Source organism: Hyaena hyaena, unplaced genomic scaffold (assembly GCF_003009895.1).
Source record: "Hyaena hyaena isolate Hyena2069 unplaced genomic scaffold, ASM300989v1 scaffold_90, whole genome shotgun sequence".
NCBI classification, from domain to species: Eukaryota; Metazoa; Chordata; class Mammalia; order Carnivora; family Hyaenidae; genus Hyaena; species Hyaena hyaena.
The window spans coordinates 1,698,266-1,723,166 of record NW_024080722.1 but is presented as its reverse complement, the minus strand read 5'-3'; the positions used below and the strand labels follow the sequence as shown (position 1 = coordinate 1,723,166).

General features: G+C 55.8%; 1 protein-coding gene across 9 annotated transcripts in view; it reads right to left on the bottom strand.

The window, feature by feature from the left end:
• Window positions 1–3,535: 3,535 nt before the first annotated feature.
• CDK5RAP2 (CDK5 regulatory subunit associated protein 2) overlaps window positions 3,536–24,901 on the bottom strand; it is a 168,210-nt gene continuing 146,844 nt past the window's right edge. For 8 of the 9 annotated variants that reach the window (XM_039234625.1, XM_039234626.1, XM_039234620.1 and 5 more), the window contains 10 exons: window positions 24,428–24,544; window positions 22,095–22,284; window positions 21,116–21,237; window positions 19,852–20,076; window positions 17,107–17,184; window positions 15,847–16,112; window positions 13,837–13,980; window positions 7,632–7,758; window positions 4,079–4,125; window positions 3,536–3,633 (listed from right to left, as the gene is read on the bottom strand). In XM_039234625.1, coding sequence (XP_039090556.1) covers window positions 3,574–3,633; window positions 4,079–4,125; window positions 7,632–7,758; window positions 13,837–13,980; window positions 15,847–16,112; window positions 17,107–17,184; window positions 19,852–20,076; window positions 21,116–21,237; window positions 22,095–22,284; window positions 24,428–24,544 — 1,376 coding nt within the window. In that variant the 3' untranslated portion in view covers window positions 3,536–3,573. The remainder of the gene's footprint in view (window positions 3,634–4,078; window positions 4,126–7,631; window positions 7,759–13,836; window positions 13,981–15,846; window positions 16,113–17,106; window positions 17,185–19,851; window positions 20,077–21,115; window positions 21,238–22,094; window positions 22,285–24,427; window positions 24,545–24,901) is intronic. The other variant, XM_039234624.1, reaches the window with a different exon arrangement.

The following is a 24,901-nucleotide window of genomic DNA, read 5'->3' as shown; positions in this document are numbered from 1 at the left end:
AATGCGGAAGGCGAAGATGTCACGGGTGACTCCAGCCTGCACCGCTGCCCCGAGGCAGAACCTCTCCTAAGATTAATGAACCCGCAACCCCGTGATGGAACCCATGTCTGGGCCTTGCAACTGGCCGTTATATATCCTTATCTGCCCATGTCATGATCTTGTGGGTGAGGAAACTGAGGCCAGGGCAAGACCCAGAGTCTCTGACCCCGCCCACACCCAGCCCACCTCTCGCCAACAGAATTGGGGAGGCCAAACACACCTGGCCCCTAAGGCGCAGTCCTGGGCGTCGCCGAAGACAGGGTAATGCTAATTGAATTTTTGAGTTAGACTTAAAATACGGCCACGATTGAAGAGGCAATTTGGCAGGGTGGGCAGCCCCCGGGCAGGTGTCCCTGCCTCCACAGTGCTGAGAGCTTATTAACAAGATCACTCTTCTTTCCACCCACAGCCCTTCCACCCACAGTCTTGTGTCGAAGAATTCACTTGTGGGCCTCCGAGCTCTGCTCCTCTCACCCGGAGACGTGCTGCTGGGAAAAAGTGGGAATACTTGGGTTTGTAAGGTAGGGAAAGGCTGCAGGTTGTGGAATAGATCGTGTTCTGGGAAGACAGGATAGTCCAGAGGACAGGATCGAGAACAGGCTGTAACAGGCTCGGGTTCAAAATCCTGGCTCAACACCTACTGAGGGGGCCACCTACCCGTCGTCTCAGTCGTGACGTGCACAGGGCAGTGCGGGTTAATGAGACCATGCACAGCACAGCTTCCGCTATGCAGGGGGGCACTGGCCTGGAAGGGCAGGGATCACCCTTCTGGCTCACGACAGGGAGGCGGACAGGTGGGCCAAGGTGGGGCGAGCAGGAGACTCCCGGGGGAGCTGGAAGCCGTGCCCCTTCCCTCCTTCCCCCTCTGCATATTTAGCCCCGGCAGCTGCCTCTCTGGGGTGCAGCTCCGGGACACAGACACATCCTCCCGGATTCAGCGGCTGGTAACATGAACTCTCCAGGCACACGGGAGCTTTCTCCAAGGTCCAAATCGTCCTCGTTGAGGTTTGTTCTTGGCCCGAATCCAGCCCGAACCAACCAGGCTGCCTCTGCGGCCCCCGGAGGAGTATGGGCCATCACTAGCCCCTGGTTGGGAATATTTTGAGGGATTCTAAACCGGCGGTGGGGGAAGGGAGGCAGGGTGGGGTGGGAGGGGGAGACGCAAAACTACGCTCTGCTCTGGGCTACTGTGTTCCTGGAAAGTTGGGGGTGACCAGGCCGATGCCAGCTGGATCCCCGGGGCCCTCGTCCATAGGCGGTGCTCTCCGGCACACTCTCAACTCTTCCCGCTTCCCAACCCATGCCGACCACCAAGCTCCGCGCCCAAGGGCTGTGCAGTAACTGTGTGCCGGGCAATATACTTACAACTTCCCCTGCAGGTGTGGCCGAACCCGGCTCTGACCTCCAAGTTTAGCCTGGGCTCTAACCACTCACTGACGGCTTACTCCCCATGTTTCTTTCTCTGTCTCTCTCTCTCTCTCTCTCACACACACACACACTCACAGCTTACTCCCCACGTGTCTCTCTCACACACACACACACACACAAATGCGCACGTGCATGTCTGGGCACATCCGCCATGTGAACTTTAGTGCCTCGCAAATCTGTTTGAGATCAGCCACTGAGAAAGGCTGAGTCGCTGATTTTTGGCAAAGGTCTAATTGTCGGGCATGTTCCAGATGTGGAGGCTCGCCGCTGTAACCAGGCCTGGTGGGAGGGGACCTCTGTGTCACAGGCACAGAGACGGGCAGGGGAAGCCAAGTCTCCTGCGGCCTCCACTCAAGCACGCTGAGGGGCCGTGTGCACACGGGGACTTCCACTGGCAAAGCTGTTCACGCAGCTTTTGGAAAAAGGAGCCGCTCCATTATTTTCTGCTGGAACCTGAGTTTTCACACACCAGCACGCATTAAAATCAGGTACATCTGTGCAAGTATTCCTTGTGAAGAAAGCACGAGTGGGTCCCTGCCCCCCTACCCGCATTGACCCCTTACCTGCCCCCCCACTTCATGGGAGCAGGTGGGGAGCCCGGGAGGAGAGGCCCGTGCCCCGATCCCCAGCCCCTGCACCTCCACTCCGTCTGCCTATAGCTTACACCGTCAGTCACCCCAGATCACTACCGTGTCCCAGGCGCTGCGGAAACAGCAGTGAGGACACGGTGTGAGCAGGGGAGCTGATCAGGGCCCAGCTCTCCCACTCACAAGCTAAGGGCCTCGGACAAGTCACACAGGGCCTGAGCCGGTCCTGGTGACCCTCACTGGGGCCTGGGGCTTGGAGCTGAGGGTCAAACTGTTTCAAGGGGAGCAGCATCTGGGGTCAGAGGGAGCTGTCTCCCAACACCTCAGGGCAGAAAGGGGATTCGGATGCCGGTGGCAAGACTCAAGACAGCTGACGGGAAAAGGAACTAAAGACGCGGAGCCCATGGAGAGGGAAGGAGGCAGAGGGACCGGAGATGAGGACCTCCAAGAGGTCAGAGGAGAGGAGGGGATGTGGCAGCGAGCACGTGAAAGGACGGGAGGCCATGGGTCAAGGGCAAAGTGTCAGAACAAGTAACTGCAGAGGAAAAGCAAACTGAAATGTCACCAAAACAGATGCTGAAGTCCCCAGGATGATGGCCAGAATGGGCACAAAGGAAGAGGGGGCAGGACTCAGAATGCCGCCCCTCGTGACCAGCGGATGCCTGTCTGGTGGCACAGAGGTTGGGGCGGGGCCATGAGGCAGGCAGGGCGCAGCTGAGCAGCGAGCGTCACTGCAGAGCAGGGCTGGGGGGTCCCGGGGACTTCTTCTGCAAAGGGACTCAGCCCTACCTTGTTTATTTCTCAGGGACACCACGAAACTCAGGGCAAAGGCAAAGCTCCATGTGAAGGTCAAAGACAAGGCTGTGGCAAAGCCCCAGGCAGTGCTGTGGACGGTAGGCTGGAAAGCTTAGGGACGCTGTGATGACAAGGCGTCACTTGGGGATCTCCCCTACCTAGGGAGTGGCACCGCCTCAGGGGACAGCTCTGGGACGTGACAAGCACTGCCCGAGGTAGGCCAGACGCAGGCCCCAGTGCCCTGGCCGTGCCCCAGGGTCGTTCCCCTCCGGACACCCAGTGACCTGGGCAGAGAGCCCGCGAGGTATGGAGAGCCGCGCCGCTGCAGAGACCCTGGCCTGTGCCATGTGCACGTGGGGGCGAGGGCCTGGGGCCTACACGAAGCAGCTGAACCGAATCCTTCACTGAGCACCTTTAGACCGTGGGGCTGGCCAAGCGCTTGGAGGATGGGGGTGGGCACGGAGCCCGCACCGTGCGCAGCGACGGCCGCAGCCCTGGGTGCGACACCCGGTGCCCGACAGCTTGAGGCCTATGGGAAGCCTCGTTCCCTGGCCTCCCAGCACTGCCGACAACAGCCCTGCGACTGCCGTTCGGACAGAAAATATAGATTTCCTTCAGCCAGATAGTCCTTTTCCCCCGGGATAAGCAGAAACCACACGTGCAATGAAGACACAGCGTGAGCGAGCTCGTGGGGTCCACAGGCTTTATTGGCTGCGCCTTCTCCTCAGGAGCCTGGGCGGCTGGCACTGGACGCTCCTGGGTGGTGGGCACTTCCGGGCCTGAGCTGGGAACGGGGAGGGAGAAGAGGAGAATTTTAGGTCCAGGGGAGGGTGTCTGAAGTTAAGATCCCTGACAGAGTTAAAGGCGAAATTGTTATTCTGAAACTGCTTTCAAAGACAGGCTGTTTGATCAGTCAGTATTTAGAGAACCAAATGGCAATGACATCATACTGCAGTCACTCATTCAGGAAGCGTTTATCAAACGCCTACTATGTGCCAGACACTGTTTGCAGATTTCTCCCTCGTGAAAGCAGCACACACGCTTACTAGTTGGAGCCACCACTGAAGCCGTGCCACAGTAAGGTGACAGTTTTCTGTGCTGCTGGCAGGAAAATGGATGGGTGTCCTGGGGTCACCCTCAACCTCGTTTTTCCAAAGTCCTTTCCTGCCCTGCACCCATGCCCCACACCCCAAATGGGCTTTGGGTAACGGAACTCCCAGGGGCATTACCTCCAGGTTTCCTCTGGCCTTCCGGAGGACTTTGTGGGTCACGACCACTGGGGAGAGAGAGAGAGTGGGATTGTTAGACGCAGACGCCCAGGGAGAGACTGTAAGAGCCGGATGCAGGGAGGAGGCCCTGACCCCAAACGGGCCAGAGAGTCCTGTGCACGAGCCCAAAGATCCCGAGCAGGGAGAGGAGTGGAAGCTCCCCGTGCCCCTTCACACACCCAAGACCACAGACTCCATGGAGGACGGGAGACGCTCCTCATGTTCACGCCAGACCAGAACCTCACGGCCAGACGGCCCATGCTTCAGGTGACAAAATCCAGGCTCTGTAAGGCTGGGGGACACCCAGGCACCCCAGGGCCTCCCCTCTGTGAGTCTGGGGGTCACTGGTGCAGGGCAGGGGAGAGGCCTGTGCCTGACGAGCTCCCACACACCGTGGTCTCTCTGGGCAGGGGGTGTGCCCGACTCCAAGCAAGCCTGTGTGCCAAGGCCCAAAGCAAGGGTCACAGGCAGGTCTGCAAAGTCAGCTGCACCCTGGGGCGGACTTCCAGTCAGCCGCGGGGAAGCAGGAGCTCAGGCGCTTCTCCCCTTACACTCCTGCTAGCGGGCCGAGGAACTGGACACGGTCCCCGGGCGGGACGACACTCCCAGCTGATCATGTGTCGCAGAGCAAGGCCGTGTCCTCCCGCGATCCGCTTCCTGTCTGGCACAAACAGCGGCAGCAGTGGAATGCCACCACCAAAGAGATCTCTGGCTGGGTTCGGGGCCTTGGTGAAGGTCACGGAATCTGTTTACTCCCCGGAGAAGACAGAATCGAGGCCTCTAGAATGGGGGCTTTGGCCAAAGGTGCCCAGGGATGAAACAGACTCCCATCAACACAGACGGCGGCCTGACTCCCCAGCGTCTCTTCAGAACAGGAGCCACATGGTGGCCTTGGGCAAACATTTATCTCTTGCCTCGCAGCAGAATTTCCATGTGGGATAACAGGCTGTTTGTGATCTGTGACACCGGGGGTGGAGGGGACAGCCGGTGTGGGCTTCGTTTTTAACTTCATTTAGCCAGCATCCGTTTCAGAGGTGCCCACTGTGTCTCTGTGCCCTGCCCCACCCCCAGGCTGCACACCCCTTAACCCGGGTCCAGGGTTCTGCTTTAGGTGGGGTCCCAGGCCCCTGGAAGTATGCGGAAATGCGTGTATTCCTGCATATCTGCATTCTTCTGGAGAGAGAAGTCACCCTCTCCTGAGGGAGGCCAAGGGGCCTGTGACCCAGAGAAGACAAGGCATACCAGGTGTGCAGGTCCCACAGCACATGGAAGGTACCAGAACACCAAAGTGCCACACTCCCAGTGACGAGCTGAGGCTCACCTGCCCCCAGTTGGAAGGGGCCTCACATCCGAACGGTACTGCTCACCTTCCAGGGCCCAGAAATCCCTGCTGCACCGAGAAGCCCGAGAGACAGAGCGGTGACGAGCTTGTCCAGATCCAGGCCTGCCCGGGGCCGAGCTGGGACTCGAACCCGGGACCGTCTGACTCCCCACGTCAGCGGGGTGCTGGCAGGGATGACACCAACCTCCCTGTCGCGCTCGTGAACTGTAACCTCGGCATCCCCCGACCCTGCGTGGGAGGCCCTCCTGCGTCAGAGGCTATTAGTGACGTGGGGGCTCCGGGCCACACGAGGGGACGGCAGGGTCCTTGGGGCTCAAAGTGACACTTCTCCTTCCTTCCTCTGCACGCTCTGGGAGAGGTGTTCAGCTTGGCCCCGGCAGAGACCAGCCCTCGGCCCTTGCTCTCCCGGTCACCATGCCGGGGGAGGGGACACCACATCACTGTCGCTCAGCCCCTTACGGCCTGCAGACCCGTGAGGCTGGCAGGGTTTGGGAAACGTTCGAGGGCCTGGCCCACCGGGGTGAGGTGCAGAGCCCGGCCAGGGCCAGTCACCAGCTGCGCAGCCTTGGGCAACCCCCCACCCAGCTCGGAGCCAAGCCCCGCTCTGGGCCAGGCCCCGGAGACACCGAGATCGGGATACCATTCCCCTCCGCGGCCCGCCCCAGCCCTGCTGTCATGGCTGCCACAGCCCCCACAGAGGTCCTGGCCTCCTGGCCCCTCCGTGCTCAGCCACAAGGACCTTCTAAGACACGACGGACCCCAGCAGCCCCTGCTGCTCATTCTCGAGCCCATCCACGGGCCCCCGGGACCTGGTCCCTCTCTGTCTCTTTCACATGGTCTCTCAGAGCAAATCCCCTAGTGCGTCCCGCGTTCCTGAACACTCTGCTCTCACCCCCGAGGCCGTGTGCCACCCTCCCGTCCTTCTCCCTTCTCTACCTCCCACGCAAGACCCAGGCAGTGCAGAGCCTGGGCCGCTGAGGCCGCTGGGGATGCGCTCAGCGCCCTGCCCGGCAGCTAACCTTCGTGTCCCCCCCGCCAGGCCGGAGCTCTGTGCTGGCCCGAACGGCGTGGCTCGCCTCTGTCCCCAGAGCCTGGCACGGCGGCACGGGCAGCGCGTCGGCGCGCGCTCCTTTCTTCTGCGGCTGCAACTCTGCCAGCCTCAGGGGGTCTGTGTCCAGAAGGCCCTCGCGGGTGGCTCTGGAGAGCCCCCACCCAACGGCAGTCTACGTCCCATGCTTGCCAGAGATGCCGCAGAAATGCCGGTCCTGACGAGCAGGTAGCACGGGCCAGGCTGGCTCCCCAGCCACGTCCGCGGCCCTCCCAGAGCAGCGAGAGTGACGAGCAGACGGCAAGGCAGGCCAGGACACGGCCGCGCCTGCAAACACGCGGGGCGCCGGGGCTGCGGGCTCCTACCGGGCACAGGGCGCTTCCTCCCACCGTCTCTCGGGCTCCTGGATCAGGACGGGGACGGACCTTACAAATGCCAGTGAGCCTCTCCGGGCCGGAGTTCCTGGATCCGCCCTGAGAAGCATTTCCCAACCCCTGCCCTCCTCTGGGTCCGTGCGGTGCGGCTGGGCCCTCCTCCTCACCATCGGGATGGCGGAGCCTCCCCTGCTCGCACACACAGTCCCTGCCCCGCCCTGCGCGCCAGCTGCCCCGGGCCCGCCCCCCAAGGCCTCACGATCGTCCGATCGTCCTGGCCCGGCGCCCCCAGCCTTGGCCTGCCCCTCACAGCCCTGCTCCAGCCACGGGACCGCGGCAGGCTCCTCTCGTGCGAACCCTTCTTTCTTGCCCCTCTGCCCCCTCCATCTGACCAGCACCGGCTCCTTCTGGCAGACTCAGCACGGGCGTCCCTCCGTCCAAGAGGCTCAGCTCCCAGGACAGAAAGACAGCCTCCCCCATGCCCCTCTCAGGGCTCCCCAACACCCTACCCCCCACACCCGTGTCCCCAACGAGACGACCGTCCCTGGCACCACGCGGCCTCGCCACCGCGGCCTGTTAAGTGAACCGACTTGTCTGTGTGGGTCGGCAAGGATGCAGGTATGAAAGGAAAACCATAAACAGGAGGCGTGAGGACAAATGATCCGGGCTCCGAAGCGGGTCCGGGACCGGGCCTCCAGTCCTCAGAGGCACGAAGCGGCCAACGCCGCGCCCCGCCCCGTGCTCACTCACACTGATCAAAGATGACTTTTTCCTGGCGCTGGCTCCGCTGCAAAAGCTCCAAGGACTTCTGCAGCTTCTTCTCTTGTTCAGACAGCCTTCTGTGCAGTCTGGTGATCTCTGCCTTCATTTCTCGGGTCTCCAGAGAAAAGGAGTTAGAGAAATGAACAACAAGTACAAAACATTATATCACACAGGGAAGAATTAAAATATATACAGAAAGACGTTCGGCCTTCCTAACGATGGTATTTTAACGAAAAGCAGAAGCCACTTTCTGCTGGTCAGGTTGGCCAATTCCAGGGACAGCCACGGTGTCGGGCAGGCTCCGCCGCGCCCTGGGGGCGACGCCCCAGCAAGATTTACCAAACTGTAAAATGCACTCGGCCCGGTGACCCGGCGTTTGCCCCAACACAGCCACACGTGCGCAAGAAGCCTTTGTTCCAGAATGTTCATCTCCGCGCCGCTCACAGCAGGAGCCTGCGGGCCGCCTGCTTCGTCCCATCCGGGGTCTGGGTAAGTAACCACGGGTCTCACAGACAACGGCACAACTGCACGGCTACTAAGAATGATGTTCTATCGATGTTGAAAGATGATCACAATCAGTGACCAAAAAAAGCCTAGAACAGCTATGCTGTATCAGGCACCCATTTCATAAAAATGCACACGCATCTACATCCACAGGTGCATACATGAGGATGTCCGTAAAACTGACGACCAAGAGACAATGCCAAAATGATTAACGGTGATGTATCTCTGACAGGTGTGATTTAGAAGTTTTCCTTTTCCTTTTTCAAAATGTTATCGGAATTGCGTGAGGTTCTGTTGTTTTTTACAAAAACTATAAAACACGTTGTTTGATGATACACAAGAGAACGTAAAAGTATCATTAGGAGAGTTTAATCCTCGGGACAGCTTTTGCTCTTCAGAGGGGAGTGGGGAGAGCGGATGGGGGGCAAAGCCGGAGTCCCCAGCTCTCCCGCAAAGCATGCACACCCCATGGGCTCTCCCCGCCCCTCTCGGGGGAGGCGGCTCACAGAGGTGAAGACACCCTCTGCTCGTAAGCCCCGCCCCCAGGCGCCCCTGCACAGGCTACCGGCTGGGACCGTGAGACATGTCTGCTCCCAACAGGGTGGATGGTGGGCGGTCAGCTTACAAGGAACCACTTTACTTGGTTCCCTAGCTTGTCTAAGGCAGTGGCGCTTGCAATCAGTTATAGGATTTAATGAAGTATTAGTAAACCCATGAAACACAAGCACAAAAACAGAGAACTATGAAAACAAATGCCTCAGGAAAGACGTGATAAAGGCAAGTCACTAAAAACGACGTTTCTGGCAAATTCGGTGTGGGGGGATCAACCCTGGAAGACGCGAGAGGATCGGAGTCTAGCAGAATTCTATATTCGAGTTGCCTTACAAGTGTCTACATTTTCTTCTTCATCTTAAAGAAACAGAAACTGAAAGTGACAGACATACATTATGGATGTAGTTTATGAAAGAAGGAAGATGTAAAACCCTAATCACGAGACCCATATTCAAAGAAAAGGCCCTGGCCCTACATCAAAGGACGCCAAATGAATGTACGCTGAACTGTCTTCTGTTAAACTACGGTATTTAAGGTATATATCTCTTGATTTCCCTGCTTTAACCTGCTTTCAAATTAACCAATTGTGTCGGCTACAAGGATGTTGATTTCTTCCACAACAGATCCTCACTTAAACCTTCGCTTTTCTCTGATTCTCTTCCTCATGATAACAGCCCACAGAGATGTGTGTTCAAGTCATGGCTTCCTAGACCACACAACCCGGGCAACCCCTGACCTATCCATCTAGAGTGAGACACAGAGGAGATGTACCTGAAGACAGACGATTTACTTCCTTGCCCCTGCCTGGCTAACATCTAGTCCTCTTTCGAAAGTCAGCTTGGGCAACACCTCCTCCAGGAAGCTCTCCTTGAGACTCCTCCCCACCAGGAGTCTAGGTTGGTTACTGCTCCTGTGGGCACCCACTATGCCTAGGGCTTCCCGCATTACTGCCCGTTGCATGTTGAACTGTAACTGGTCATCTACTGGTTGGCTGCCTCTCCCAAGACTCAATTTTGCCCTTGGACCACTGGCGCCTGGCACACAGCAGGTGCTGCGAGACCCTTTGCCAACTGGTGGGTTAGTTTTCACCTGCCCTCCCAAAACACCTTATTTATTTTATACAGAGAGTAAGCAGAGGAGAAGAGCAGAGGGGGAGAGAGAGAATCCTAAGCAGGCTCCACTGCACTCAGTGCGCAGCCGACACGGGGCTCAATCCCACAACCCTGGGGTCATGACCTGAGCTGAAACCAAGGGTCAGATGCTCAACTGACTGAGCCACCCAGGCCCCCACACCTTGTACATATTCTACCCAGCCCTCAAAACAAGGAAGTCTAATTGTGTCTGTCTGCTGCTCCTCTGAACTAAAATCCTCATTTTTACAGGATGAAGGCACCGCGGTAATAAACACAACAGGGTTTGAAGACCCGGCCAGGTCACTGCCAGCTGTGATGATGACAAAGCGAGAAGTTTCAGTTCCTCCTTCTGGAAAATGGCAATAATAACACCTCCCTCTGGAGGCTCCTGGAAGGGATGAAAGGAGGTGCTGAGTGTAGAGCAGAGGGCCCGCAATTCCCTCTGAGGGCCGCCGAGCCCAGCTCAGGGCTGGGACCCACGCCCCTCCCGGCAGGCCACCCACTTACTCGGTGGTCTTCGGCCCAACTCTTGGAGCTGGTGTTTTTTTAGTTGTTTTTTCTCTTTTTATAATGAAAATTCTGAAACATTCACAAAAGTCCTAGAATGGGATAATGAACTGCTTCAACGATTATCAACTCACGGCCAAACCTGATTCTCCTACGTCCCTGCCCATCTGCATCCTAAAACTATTTTTACACTCAATCCCAGGAGCTAATTATATTTCACAGCCATACAGTAGTTTGGTATATAGGTCTAGAAGGAAAAAATTCTATAAAAAGAAAAACACAACGCCATCACTACATCGAAAATAATGACAGAAGTTGTTTAATATCACCGTCTAGGTAGGTCAGGAGACCCATTCCCCTGAGTGCATCATAATTTCATTTCTTTGAACAACTGGTCTGATTTCACCAGCGTCCAAATAAACTCCGTGTTTTGCATTTGACTGATATGTCTCTTAAGTTGCTTTTGGTACAGTGGTTCTCAGGGCTATCGAGAAGGCTCCTAAGAGCAGACTTTCTGATTTGGTCAGTAGGGCTGGGGCTTTTGCCTTTCCACTGAGTTTTCAGACGACACCGATGCGGCTGGTCCTGGGGCTGTATTTTGAGAACCACTGTAAATCTGTTTTACTCCCTCTTTCCCCTCTTTTTCCTGCGGATGAGCAGATGTCCTAAGCTCATAATGTATACATCCTGCCCCAGACCTAGAATCAAGGATTCCTAGTTCCTATGAGTGGAGCGGGGAAACGTACTTGGAAACCACAATTTGGCGCTAGAGGGACTCGCTAGTAAGGGATAGGATGTTTTTAAAGCCTAAGAGTAAATGTTTTTAATAGGAAATCCGTGAGCTCACACTGATATTTGCAAATCAGGGATGGCAGGATTCTTACCTCTTTAATTTCTTAAATTTATATCTCTTCCCTGACAGTAAAATTCTTAACTAAATTAGCTGTTTGTTTTGTCCTATGGTAGAAATGTAACAATTTTAAACTAACAGTATCAATATCATTATTAACAATATCACTGGAAATAATTAAAAATGTTTTCTGCAGGTCCTTTTAGACCTCAGAGTAGTTCCATTAGGGATGTGGTCAAATTACCATGTTTTAGGCCTGAAATGTTTCCTCTTTGTGTGGGCAATGCCCACAGCGCCGTCTACAGAAAGATTTGCTTCATCTTGCTATGAATGTTAAGAAATTGCTTTTATTCTCATTTTGATTTAGTTTTCATTAAAGCATTTACACAGTTTCAGTGAGTGTCAAGCTTGCCAAACAAGGGCTACTCAGGAGAGAAATCTCCGTTCTACACCTGCCCGTCCAACCTCTTCCTTCTCACACCTCCCAAGTGGCCTGTTTTCTTGTTACCGTTTATCCTTCAGGTTAATCAAAAATTTTCTAAGCAAGTACGCGTATATATTCGCATCTCTCCTCACAACTTTCTTAGATAAACAGATGTGCATGATACACGCTTTCCAGACTAGTCCTAGGGACAGCAGGGGGTGGTATATTAAATGCGAAAGGCAAATTAATTGCTGAGAAAACCTTAGGTCATAAAAAAACAAAATTGGGATTGCTGGCAAAAACTTGGAAATCTGCCTTGCACACAGTTCACACTAAGCAAAAGGCACTGTATGAAACACAGGCAGGGGCAGAAAAGCGGCTCGAGGCAATTTAACACCACGCAGGGGGTCTGTGTACACCAGCCACCACACTGGAGTGTCTCTAAGGCCCTTCTGGCTCTCCAGTTCTGCGATGCTAACGTGAGCATAATCAATGACATGAGAAGTGCCTGGAAACAAGGGTGAGTCATCACAAGCACTGGCCAGTCCCCGGGCTAGCTGGCCGGTGGGAGAGATCAGTGTCTATAATTTATATTTATACACACACACACGAAATAAGAACTGTGTTCTGTCTATTTAACAGACATTACTGTGTACCGAGGACAAAACACCGCATCGAGCTACACTCAGACACACTGTGCTTTAGAAATCATATGGGCAAGTGCTAGTTTGGTAATACGAGAACAAATTATTCATTCAAACGTGAAAATAGCCATGGGCCCTCCTGGAAAACAGGGAAACAGACATTAAGCCAACAATTATATAGTCCGTAATCAGGGCTATGATGAAAGAGAAGAGGATACGATAACTGAGTGATCAGGGAGTCCTCTCTGACCTTGAGGTAACATTGAAGCTGTGACCTGAGAGGTAAGAAGAAGCCAGCTGGCCGAGCGGGAGCTGGGGGTGGTGGTGGGGGTGTCAGGCAGTCAGCGCGTCTGTGTCATCAGGCCTAAGATGGGAAGAGCTTGGTGGGTTAGCAGAAAACAAAGGCCAACATGGGTCTGGAGCCCAATGGGCCCTCTCCCTCTTGGGTTCCCCCCCGCCCCCGCCGGCTAAATGTGGGCAAATTGCAAAATGACTGGTTACTTACTTCCACAAGCTCAGTGCACCCAAACTTCGTCCCCCAGGATCCTGAGACAGAAGCCTCAGGACAGGCTCACAAGACCCTGTGGAGTAGGGGACTGCCTCACAGCGGACACATGTAACCATGGCGGACAGACATGCGAGCCGTCAGAGTGGGTGTGACTAGGAGATGAGTGAGGGCACGAAACGCACACTTCCCCTGCCCGCCTGCTGGCCTCCGGCAAAAACTCACAGGTTAGATACATGCAGGGGGTGCATGTCTATCAGACCACCAAGCAAAGTTCTAATTCCTCCTTAATCCGTGTGCCCTAGCTTCCAGGGACGCTACTCTCGTGACCAGAGTGGCTGCTCAAACCGCTTCCCACGGACAAAACCCCAGGCAGCGTCTGCGCCGCTGGACGCCTGGTCTGTGCCGTGAAAGATGGGGGTGAGGGCGGTTGTGGGATCAACTGTTCTTAACTGAGTCACGATCCAGTTACTGCAAAGTCAAGCTTTTAAGGGAAGTTTCAGCGGTTTCATGATAAATGATTTTCATTGGTTAAGGAAAAAACCTTTGTACGTAGTTAGAACAGACTGGAACAAGACCCACTAAAATATGATGCTGGAAGCAACCAAAAGAATCAGATGGTCCGGAGAAAGGCACCTAAAATGAAAGAGATTTAGAGTGGAAGGGAACCAGCTAGTCTCTGAGGACAAACTCGGACTTAGAGCCTATACAATAAAAGCAAATCTTTTAGCCTCCGATCCTGGTGCCCTCAAAACCAGCTGTGCACCCTGGCCAGGCCTCTCTCCCTCAGCCTCAGCTTCCTCCATATGAACAAAATGCCAACGGGACTTCCCTCGACAGAAATGCACCAACAGTGGGCACGCGGTCGGATCAGAGGCACAGGCCGGGCCAGCAGGGCGCTGGGAGCGCAGGTAAGAACACGCCTGAAACAGCCAGCATGCGCCTGGCATGTCACTCTTGAAAAACACGGCACCTCCCAGTCCCCCCCGACCGTTCCCCAAACTGAGGGCACATCTGCCACGGGCAAGGCCCAGCGGCACCCTCTAAGCCTTGAGTCCCTGTGTCCCCGCCTACCTGTTCACCCGGAAGCGAGCACTGGTCCTTGGTGGGGAGCGAGGCCCTCCAGAAGAGCATGAGCAGCCTCGCAGCCTCCTTGAGGATCAGCTTGGCTGTGCCCACGCCAGTGACGAATCTGCCCGGGTGTGCTGAGTGTGGACCCTGCGCAAGGGGGAGAGGCGGGGCATGAGGAGGTTGTCACAGGCAGCCTTGAGAAGGATTACGGACAAGCCAGCTCTAATGGGCAGTGCAAATCTCCGGGCTGCGGGGCTTGCATCCAGATGCCGAACAAGAGCCTGTTGCCCAGCAACACCAACACCCCGTTCTTAGAGATCGGTGAATTACAGACGGTGAGAGTTTCGGTGGTGATTCCAGCCCAGTCATTAACCACAATTAATAAATAACCACCTGTGTTAACTGTATTTTGGCCACGAAGAAGGTCCGTGGGGGGCCGTTCGCGCCGCCCCGCACCATGGAGCCTCTCTAGAAGGCAAAGGGTGCCTAGGGTGAGTGACGAATGGGAACGCCCCGTGTCCAGCAGCCCTTGCTAAATGGCTGTGTGCGCTGCCAAGACCAAAGTTGGGGCCCCGTAATGTCTCCCTCACCCTCTGCGGGCAGAGGCACCCCTACCTGGGGGGTGGCAAGGGCATGAGAAAGCAAACAACAGGAGTCAGAGAAGGGAAGAGACAGTAAATCTGAAGAAGAGAAGAAATTAAAAGGGCACTGTCTTCACAAGTAATAAAATCAACACAAAATAAAATGACATTCTTTATAGCGACTGAATTGGCGTAAAACCACTTATAAATCAAATCACTCGGTGAGCACACAAGGGTAGTGAGTAGGAAACTCTCACTTGTAAATGGGGATACAAGTGACAATTACGGAAAGTAATGTACCAACAACTGTGACCTGCAAGCACTCTCAAGGGCTCACCGCCTGCGAGCGTGAGTCCCCTTCCAGGACGTCATCCCCAATGACCAGAGAGCTGTTGAAAAGGATGGGCACCATACTTTGAATGTCAAAACAAACAAACAAACAAAAAAAAAAACCCACAGGTCAAAGAGTAAAAAAAAAAAAAAAACAGGTCAAAGAGTAAATAAATGGTGGTACATCCATGTGCTGGCTTATTTGTCAGCCAGTAAAAGCCAAGTTCTAGAAAAACAGTAACTGGGATGGGAAAATTGTTAAGACGTAAACTGAAAGTCAAACTATGAAATCCATGAAGTTATGAGTCAGTTTTGTTAAACCTTATGAGTGAGCTCCAAGCGTGTGTTTGTGCGTGTATGTATATACCAAAATTTTAAGCAGTGTCATGTGATGTTTTTACACTTTTCTACAGTTTCTAACCTTCTGTGCAGTAAACATTACATTCAGAAAAGAACAATAATCTTATTAATATTCACTACATTCAACACCCATTTACCACGTGCCCACTGTACGCCAGGGCCTGTGTGAGGTTGGTAAATACACAACAATGAGCAGAAGCCATACTGGCCCTGCTCTCCTGAAGCTTATTACCTAGTGAAAAATAAAATACAAAATTGACTCTCACAATATAATAAAACAAAATAAAACAGAAAGGCAAATCAGGTACTAGGAAGCAGGGGGCCCTCAGTAAGGACCTGAGAACAGGGACTGGAAACTGTGACCCGTGGGAGCCTGGCGTTCGGGGTCCAGCCCGGGAGGAAAAGAGCATCTGACCCCGAGCCTTGGTGGAAGTGAATGAGTCACTTGATGGCAGGCACCTGGCACGCGGGTCCTCAACCAAAGGTAACGCTGCAGGGAGGAGTGACCCCAGCGAAGAGACTCTACCAACACAGGGGGCAAGCCACAACCAGCGCCCCCCACAGGACAGCCGCCCGGGCTGGGCCGGACCGCTGAGCTTTCACGGGCTACAGTCCCCGGACCCTCTTCTCAGGGCCTTACTGAGAGCCCGTGCGCCCCGCCCTCTCCGGGCCCTCAGGCGGCCCCCCTGCACTTGCTGCTCTCAGGGAGCACCCGGCGGCCTCCCGCTGTCGGTCAGCTCACCTTCGTTCCCAGTTCCAGACTTGTGGGGTGGGGAGCCTCTTGGATCTGCAGGGCCATCTCGGCAAGGAGCCTCTGGCCCTGGCCAATCTGCTGGCACAGGGCCTCGTAGTCCGCGGTCAGGCCCAGGACATGGCAGCCACTACTGTCGGCCCACAGGTGGTAGCCGGGGACCAGGTGGGACGCGCACGGGGTGCTGCTGACCGAGCTGCCGCTGTTGCAGGAGAGGGAGTCCGTGTCGGTTCCAGAGAGTGGCGGGGTCTCTGACGCTGCAGCAGCAGAGGGAAGAGGTCAGACCCGTTTGGGGCAGTTTCCCATGTTCAACCACGCTGCAGTCCGGCCGCAGGACCAAGGGAGGCCCTCAGGCCCCGGGGCCACTCGGCCCCACGCAGGGGCGAGGCCTGGATCATCAGCCTGCGGGTCACCCCACACTGGGCTTATCCATCTTATGGGACAAGCTCGATTCAGGTCAACCAACACTTCACAGACGCTTGGTCTGCAATGAGCCCTGATCTGCACAGACGAGTCAGGCCGGCGTCTGCACCCTGGGAGCCCGCGGTCTAATCAGACACCGTGCGGGAGGTGCGACAGCATGCTGATGGAGAGCTGGAGCTCAGAGAGAAAAATAATCAACTGTCTGTGCAGTAAGGGAGATCAGGAAAGGCTTCCCCGGAGAAGCAACAATTGAGCTGGGCTGAACAAGCAGCAAGAATTACACTCAGCAGAGGTGAAGCCTGTTGCTTTTTACCTTTGGATCAACAAAGGTATAAATGAATAGCTCCGACTGGGGGCCTCCAGAAAGGCATCTCACAAACCAGTCTGCATTCGGGAGGAGTCTCAGGGAAGCAGCAGGATTTGCACTGGCAGAGAATGGGACAAGAGTGGTCTGGAGCAGGAGGGAGCCACCCTGCACCGTCCCAGGGCAAGGACGGCGCAGGCCCGTCTGCGGGAGGGTGGCCGCCCTTCTGGCAGCACAAGGACAGGCTAGATGGGCCCCCTGAGGCTGGAGGGCCTTACAGCCACTAAGGTGGTCACACTTCCATCTCAGCAACAAGGACCCAGGGACGTTGCTAAGGTTGGTGACACCTAGGAACACATAACCTGGCTCGGGGGAGGACATCATTAGCTAGATGTGCTGAGAACGTGAAGCCCCAAATCCTGCCAAACACCCTCATGATGTGACCAGGGACCCCCTTTCATTCTACTTAACACTTCCTCCTGCCAAACCCAGTCACGCCGGTTACCCAGCCTTCAGCTCTGCACCTGACTGTGGTGGCACCGCCGGCGGGGAGTCAAACAGGTCGCAGGAATTATCTACCGGCACGGGGCACTTGTCACCATCTACAAAATGCAAAAGAAGAGAAGGAAAATAAACCGTCATTGGCGTTTGAGAAAGAACTGAATGGGAACACAGTAAAGCACGAGCCACACACGAGCATTCACTCAAACCTTCCGGGGCATCCCCTCTGCGGGACACGGGGACACAGTGAGCACACCCAGTCTCCTCGCTGCAGGGACGCTCCTGCCCAACAAGTGAACACGCAGGTTCCCTTCCAGGTGGTCAGGACTGAGGGAGGGAACCACAGGGGCTGCGAGCCGGGGGAGGGGCGCTAGCCCAGAGGAGGGACGAGCGGACGCAAAGGCACAGGACGCCTGGAGCAGGCGGTAGGCAGAGCCCAGGGCACAAGGGAGGGCCCTGGTGGCAGCAAGGTCAGACAGGGAGGACGCTGGGGCCCCCTCGAGGGTGTCAGGTGGGGCAAGGTCAAGCTGAGGGCCATGTTCTGCACTGAAGCAGTGAGTCTGGAGGTTGCGGGAGCCACCCAAGCAAGAGAGCAGAGGACCCAGAGCAGAGATCGGGAAGTGACGCGCTGGACACAACAGGAGGCAGAGCCAGTGAGCCGCCACGCGCGGTGGCCTGTCACTCTGTGACATCTAGAGAGCGCTGTGCACCTGATCCCTCAGTGGCTCCACGGGCAGGGCGGCAGCATCACTCAGACCTCGTGGAGGAGGACATGACCAAGGGGCAGGGACAGCAGGTGAACCGGCCAGCGCTACCCAGCGTGTGGGCGGCACAGTGAGACTGTGCCTGGTGTCCCGGCCTTAGGACGCCCCTTCCCACCCGGCTGCTGTTCCAAGGGCACACTTCGCTGCCAGGGCCCAGGGGCTGGCCCCTCAGAGGGACGGCTTTCTGCCCAGAACAGCTGTCTTCAGAGCAGAACTTCCGAACCAGTGCACTTAAGTCCAATCCTGAAAAGTCTGCTGCAAAGGCAGGCAGGCGCGGCCGAAGGAAGAATGCCCACGCCCACTGGGGGAGCGCCTGCGCACTGGGGCCGCACCGTGCATTCTCAACGCTTCCTCCCCCGTGCCCCCTGCAAGGCGCACCTAGGCTGACACCACACTGCTTTCAAAGCAGCCAAACACCGTTCAATGGCTGTCTCTCTTCAGCTGCCCAACTCTCCCTCCTGGGAAGCCTTGGTCCTGAATGGTTCTCCCTGCCCCGAAGGCCCAGCGCACCCCCATCTCCCTGGTGCCATCTGCGCTAAGCCCGACGCAAGGCCAGGAGCAGACCTACATTTAACAGAGACACCCACACCCATTGCTGATGTATGTCCCATGCAAAAGGAGGCAATATGGCTCCTTTCCAAGTCTTCTGAGAGTCCACTAGTAGGATTTTATCCTAAGAATGCTGCTTAACAGCAAAAAGCATATTAACATTGATGTTTATTAAAGCACCAAATCAGAGACCACTTTAATAATCACCGTGGTAATGGTTTTGTGACTGGCGATAATCTGAAAACAGTAATTAGAAGCCCGTGTGGAAGAATGGGAACCATTTATGATGTAACACTGGGCAAAAACAAGGAAAGGCCACAGAATGACACAAACCAACGTGAATAATATAAATTCACGCTTGCATGTGATTACCAAATGAAGAGAAATACACAAAGCAAAATATTATCATTCTGTAGAATCCTGAAGGATTTTTTTTTTTACCTTTTTTTTTTCATACTGTCACATCATCTTCTGGTTAAAATTTTAAATTCCTTACCAAGGAGAAATCAATCAGTCACTGCAAGTTCTAAAGCACACTGGCTGCTCTTTAAGAGATTTTAATTTTTTTGATGCAAGGCAATAAACAGGATTCCCAATCCCAGCAGAGATGAAGTCCAAGCTTTCACACAGGGTCTGTGTATAAAGTAAGCTTACGCTTCCTGTCCCATGGGGTGTGCACACCCGCCCTGCGGGTATGAGGACGACGACCCCGGGCCCCTGAGGTGCCGTGAGGTCAGGCGGGGCTCCAGGGACAGCACTGGACTCGGGAGCTGACAAATGATTTCTAGCTGCAGCTCTGCCCCTCTTTGCCACGTCACTCTGGGGGAGTCTAGTACCCTCTCTGGGTCTCAGGCCCTCCATCCACAGGGCAAAGAGGATGGCCTGGCCAACTGCCTGAAGTCTGACCACTTGCTGGCTTGTTCCTGGCCCTGCGCTGGGCAAGGGACAGAGGACTGACGGGGACCCGCTCCCGTCCTTTTTCTGCTACCCTACACGGCTTCTGCAGGGCTAGACAACAAACCCACAAGCAAATGCAAAACAGAATCAGTTTTCAAACCTACTGGGATGCTTTTCAGATCCTGAAAGACACTGAGAGCCAGAGTAAGTTTAGATTCTCTTTGAAAGGATTTGCAGCAGTGGAATGATATGGACAGGGCTACGTGGATGGCGGGGGGCGGGGGGGGGGGGCAGGGCGGGGGTGGGGTGGGTGATGAGAGCACTGGCAGTCCAAACTCCACTTCCCTGAGAGCCAAGGGGCCCCAGATGGAGATCAAACAATCCTGCCAAATGTGATGGCTGCTTAGTGGCCAGGCCGCTGGCTCCCGGGGACAGTGTGCCTGCTGTCAACAGGGGGACACCTCCACGGGGCAAGGGCACCATCCAGAAGCCCCCGTGTCCCGCTGACATGCACGGGGGTACAATCTCAAGAGGTTAGGAGGTGTGGTGGGCCAGTACCGTGCTTGTCCAGCTGCAGGGGCCACTCGGGGACGCACAGGGTCTGGAGGGCCCCGGTGAGGGCTGCTTCCTGAGCCCTCCTCCCCTGCTCCTCCAGCTTGCTCTGCAGCGTGCTGGTGGTCTCGATGCTCTTTTCCAGCTGGCTCCGCAGAGCCTGGATCTCTGTTAGGAGACCGTGCAGGTCGCTGCAAGGGTCCTGCCCCATCCAGCCTTCTCCTGATGCCTCTGCAAACAAGCACAAAGGGACAACCTTGACATCTTCCGCCACTGAAGGGTCAGCCCTTGAAGGAGCGCAACAGGGTTTTGAACCCACCATCGCCGCCACCCGCCCCTTCCAAAGAACTAGGTACAATTTAAAGTAACAACTTGACTTTAAAAACAAAAATATCGGCAGACTTAATTGCTGCTATTCCGCAGGCTAAATAAGAGCTGGAAATTAATTTTCGCTTCTGGCCATAAAAGCCTTGCAAATTGCACACCAAACCCCAGAATTACGTCTGGTAGTAATAAAATCTATTTGGACTGGAATTATAGAATGAAAGGGGCTGATTTTAAGAGGCACAGTATATTAAAAAGGCACAACAGCAAAAATAAGAAAAGCGACTTGAGGAGAAAATGAAAGCCGGGAGGTGACCCTTTTCTAGATAACCTTTCAATAGGGAGAAACCATCTGGAAAATTAGCTAAAAAAAACAAAAAACAAAAAACCCTACCACACCTCAAAATTGATTCTAAGACATTAGAGTTTACAGTCAAGTCCCTCTGCTCAGTATCCGCCAGAGGACCGGGGCCACGCACCACGTCCGCGTACCGCCCTGCAGTGTGGCAGGCGCGCCACACTGAGGTGCTCAATGAATGGGCGAAAAGACACATACACTAGCAGGACACGCAGAATCAGATGATCTGTGAGTATTTACTGTGGCCCAAGTCATGCGGTACCTGATTTCCAGAAATGAGCTCAATTAATTCTCACGACCCCACAGAACAGGCATCGGGACACGTTTTATGGAGGGAGAGCCAGGCCCAGAGGGGCGAGGTGACCCGCTGACGGTCCCAGGGCCTGGAGCCAGGCAGAGAACGCAGGCCTCGGCTGGCCTCACTCCCCAGCCCACGTCCTCCCGAGTTCCTCGCTGCGTCAGAAGACGAGCGGCCCGAGGGGAGCGGGCCCCTCTTCCCGGGAGGCAGCATTTCAGAAAGAGGGCCCAGCCCACAGCCCGACGCGGCCACCCCAGGACGGGAAGCCCTCGGGCCAGCGCGCCCAGTACCTCCGGGCCTCCGGTGCCCCGCGTCCAGCTTCGCGCACACCTTCAGCTCCACCCGCAGACACTGCAGGAGCCGCTCGTTCTGGGAGAGCAGCTGCTGCTTCGACTTCGCCTCCTGCTGCGCCCTAGAGCGGCCCCACGGCCACAGGGGAGAGACGTTACTTCTGACGCGCGGGGACTTGCTCTGACACCACAGCTGGCAGGGTGTGGACGGGACTGACCAGCGTGGGAGACGGTTCTAGTCCCGGCCACTCCTTCCCGAGCGCCCCTCCGGGCTTGGTCCGGGCGTGCGGGATCTGCCGCGTGCCGTCTTCACGCCCAGAGTGGCCGTGCTCCCAATCCTCAGTGCACGGGCAGGACGTGAGGAAGTGAGGCTGCACCCGGGGGCGCAGAGCTCGGGAGGGGCCGGGACTGCGCGATGGCAAGACAGTGCTCTCGCTCAGTCAGCGCACCACCCTGGGCGACCGAGGGGGACGTCGGTAACACTGAAATTGCGGGCACCCACGAGGGCCGAGGGACAACTGAGAAGGTGGGACACGACAGAGGCGAGGGGAAACTGCAAAGGGGGCAGTCACTACGAGCCCTTTCAGTTCTAAGTTGGACTCACGTCCCTCTGTGCAAACTCTCCCCGTGGCTTCCCGGTCACTCAGAGTGAAACCCGAGTCCTCACCTGGGCGGCGAGGGCCGGCGGGACTCAGCACCCAGCCTCTCCTGTCCCCCTTCGGCCTCCCTGCTCTGCCCCGCACAGGCCAAGGACACCCCGCCCCAGGGCCTCCACCCCTTCACTGCCTGCCAGTCGCCGTTTATTTCAGAGAGGGTCCCCCCCGTGACGTCCCCTGGAAAAAGCCAGCCATCTGCCCCCATGGCCCTACCCTCCTCGCCACCATGATTCTGTTCCCTGTGTCATGTGTGCCTGAGTGCGGGCTGGCCTTCCCCGGCACCCGGGCAGGGTCAGCGCGCCCCGGGGCCACCTGACCGCTACCTGCTCAGCTCGCTGCGCGTGCTGCACACCTCCTGCAGCAGCTGCCGGCTGTGCCTGTCCTGCTCGCACACCTCCCTCTGCAGCCTCTCGTTCTCCTCCTTCAAGCAGGCGTACTCTCGCCGAAGCAGCTCGAGGTTCGCAGCCTTCCTGGAGAGGGCCTCGCGTAATTTCTCATTCTCCTTCTGTTTATCTGCGAACACAAAAAACAGCGCCACTGAGAAGAGACACCATTTGTTTTTCCCAACCCTGTTACGCAAATACGGCCCTTCAGCTCAAGCACTCCAGGAATACAAAACAGAATGAGATTTAATCTGGCATTTATGATTTTGGCATTCCAATTATCTTATGCATTTTGGGCAGATAAATCTGTCAACATCAAGGCTGCAGATTAAACGTCACTGGGATGAAATGGGCCTGTTTAATTTTCTCTACAATAATGGGCCGCGCAAACCTAGTTACTTTGCCATCGCGGAGCAGACCGTGGGTATAAATTACAGACAGAGGCAAGAAACAGCCCCACCCTCTCTCTGGCAGCGGATGTGAGGGAAGTCTGCACGCCCCCTGTAAGGAGGCCAGCAGGGCTGCGCCAGAGGCACCCTGGGGCCCCGTCTGCGCCTCAGCCCAGGACGGCGCCTCTCCCGAGTGCCCAGAAAACATGCCGGGGCCTGGAGATGGGCAGTTAAGAGCACGACCTGGAGGCAGAGTGCCATGTTCAAGTGCACTCTTCTGCCTACCGGCACCAAAACCTCGACTGAGTATCTTCACTTCTCTGTGCCTCAGTTGCCTCTCACGTGCCGTTGTGAGGATTAATGGAGATACTGTGCCTAAGGGCTTAGCACGGGGCTTCACGAGCGCCGTGGAGGCTGGCAGCGCTCCCCAGAGCCAGCTCTCGGCCGTGCCGCTGGCGGTGGCCCCCAGCCCGCAGCTCTGGCCGCAGGCCTTACGTCGTGACCACCTGCAGATGCACCATCTTATTCATATTCAGAGCAAACCTCCCAGCTGGGTACGATTTCTCCCCATCTTCCAGACTGGAAACTAGGCACAGAGATGTTAAGACTTCCTCCCCAAGGTCCCAGAGCCACAGAGAGGCAGAGCCACGGTCCAGACCCAGCTTGTCTGGTACTCCTCTTCACCCTGACATGCTCATTTCTGAGCCAGTGTTCCCCTCCTCCTTCACACTCCAGCCACAGAGAGCTTCCCACAAGTCCTGACCGGCGTACACTCTCCCTGCCTCCAATCCCGAGGCCTCGGGCTGCTCTCTTTCTTCTACTGAAAAGGCCCTGGCTCTTCTAAACCTTACACACCTCAGCTAATCGCTGCCCAGCCTTCTGGACTGAGCTCTTGAAGCTGAGCCTCTCCTGGGTCCTGTGCCCCCTGATCCTGTCTCTGTCACACCTGCCCCTCATGGCCTTTGTCACACCTGCCCCTCGTGCTGGCTCTGTCACACCTGCCCCTCGGGCTGGCCTCCGTCACGCCTGCCCCTCGGGCTGGCCTCTGTCACGCCTGCCCCTCTTGGCCCCTGTCACGCCTGCCCCTCGGGCTGGCCTCTGTCACACCTGCCCCTCGTGGCCCCTGTCACGCCTGCCCCTCGGGCTGGCCTGCCACGGGTGGCCTGGCTGCCTCTCCAATCAGACCACGGAGTCCCTCAACGGAGGGGACCGGATCTCACTCGTTTCTTATCAGTCTACACAGGCCCTAACATCTTTGCTGAGTGAATGAAGGGTCTGTAGAAGCTTGCATTCTGTCCCTTAAGCCAATAGCAGCATCAATGTCCTCTAAGGAGAGTAGAGAAGCTGGCCCACGTCCCAGCTCTGCCCATTTCTAGACAAGGGCCCACAGGCCAGTCAACTCCCCAGGCGCCTCGGTTTCTTACCTGTAAAACAGGACTGATAATGACTCCTTCCAGAAACAGTGTAAGTACTGAGAGAGACTGTAGGTGAAAGCTCTTTGGGGGCTAAGCTCCAAAAAGAAAAAATTGAGAGAAAGGATCTTCCTAAGAAATACTAGGATGCCCCTACCCACAGTAGGGAGCCTGTGGATGGCACTCTGGCACAGTATGCATGTCTAGCCTCTCTCTCTTCCACCGGAAACAGAGGCGAATGAGAGGCGGCCGTATACTCATTAGAGGCACCGTGCTAAGGGCTTCACAGGGTAACTCTCACAGCTGTCTCATTTTACAGCTAAGAATACCGAGGTTCAGAGAGGTTAAGGGACCTGCCCGAAGTCACAGAGCCACAGAATTTGAACCCAGGTTTGTCAGACTCCCATGCATTCTTCCCATGCCACAGAGGGCCGTGGGCGTCCAGCCTGCAGACGGCGCCTTTTGCTCCTACCTCTGGATCCCTTGGCGAGCACGGTATTGAGAGCCTGGTTCTGCTTCCTCAGGAAACAGATCTCTGATGTCAGAGAATTATGCAGCTCTGATCCATAAGCAAAACTGTTCATAGAACCTATAAAAACACACATGCATAGTGATTTATGGACAGTTGCCAGGTCAGTATGGATGGAAGTTTCTAGAAAACAGTTTTAAACGATGAGGAAACACAGTATGCAATGGAAATCACTGAAGCAAACCAGATGAGGTATCACAAGAGCCCAAAGGGAAGTACGAGTGAGCTTGAAAGAGAAGGCAAGAGGCACCCCTCCCATTCTTACCAGCCCTAAGGGTGAACGGAGGTGAGTGGGTGACAGTCTTAACGTCCACGGATGTCTCTCCTGGGGTCCACGCCTTCAGTGGACCTCTCCACTGAGGGAGCTCTCGGGCCACGGAGCCAAAGCTGAAGTCTTCCCCTTTCCTCCCTCACCTC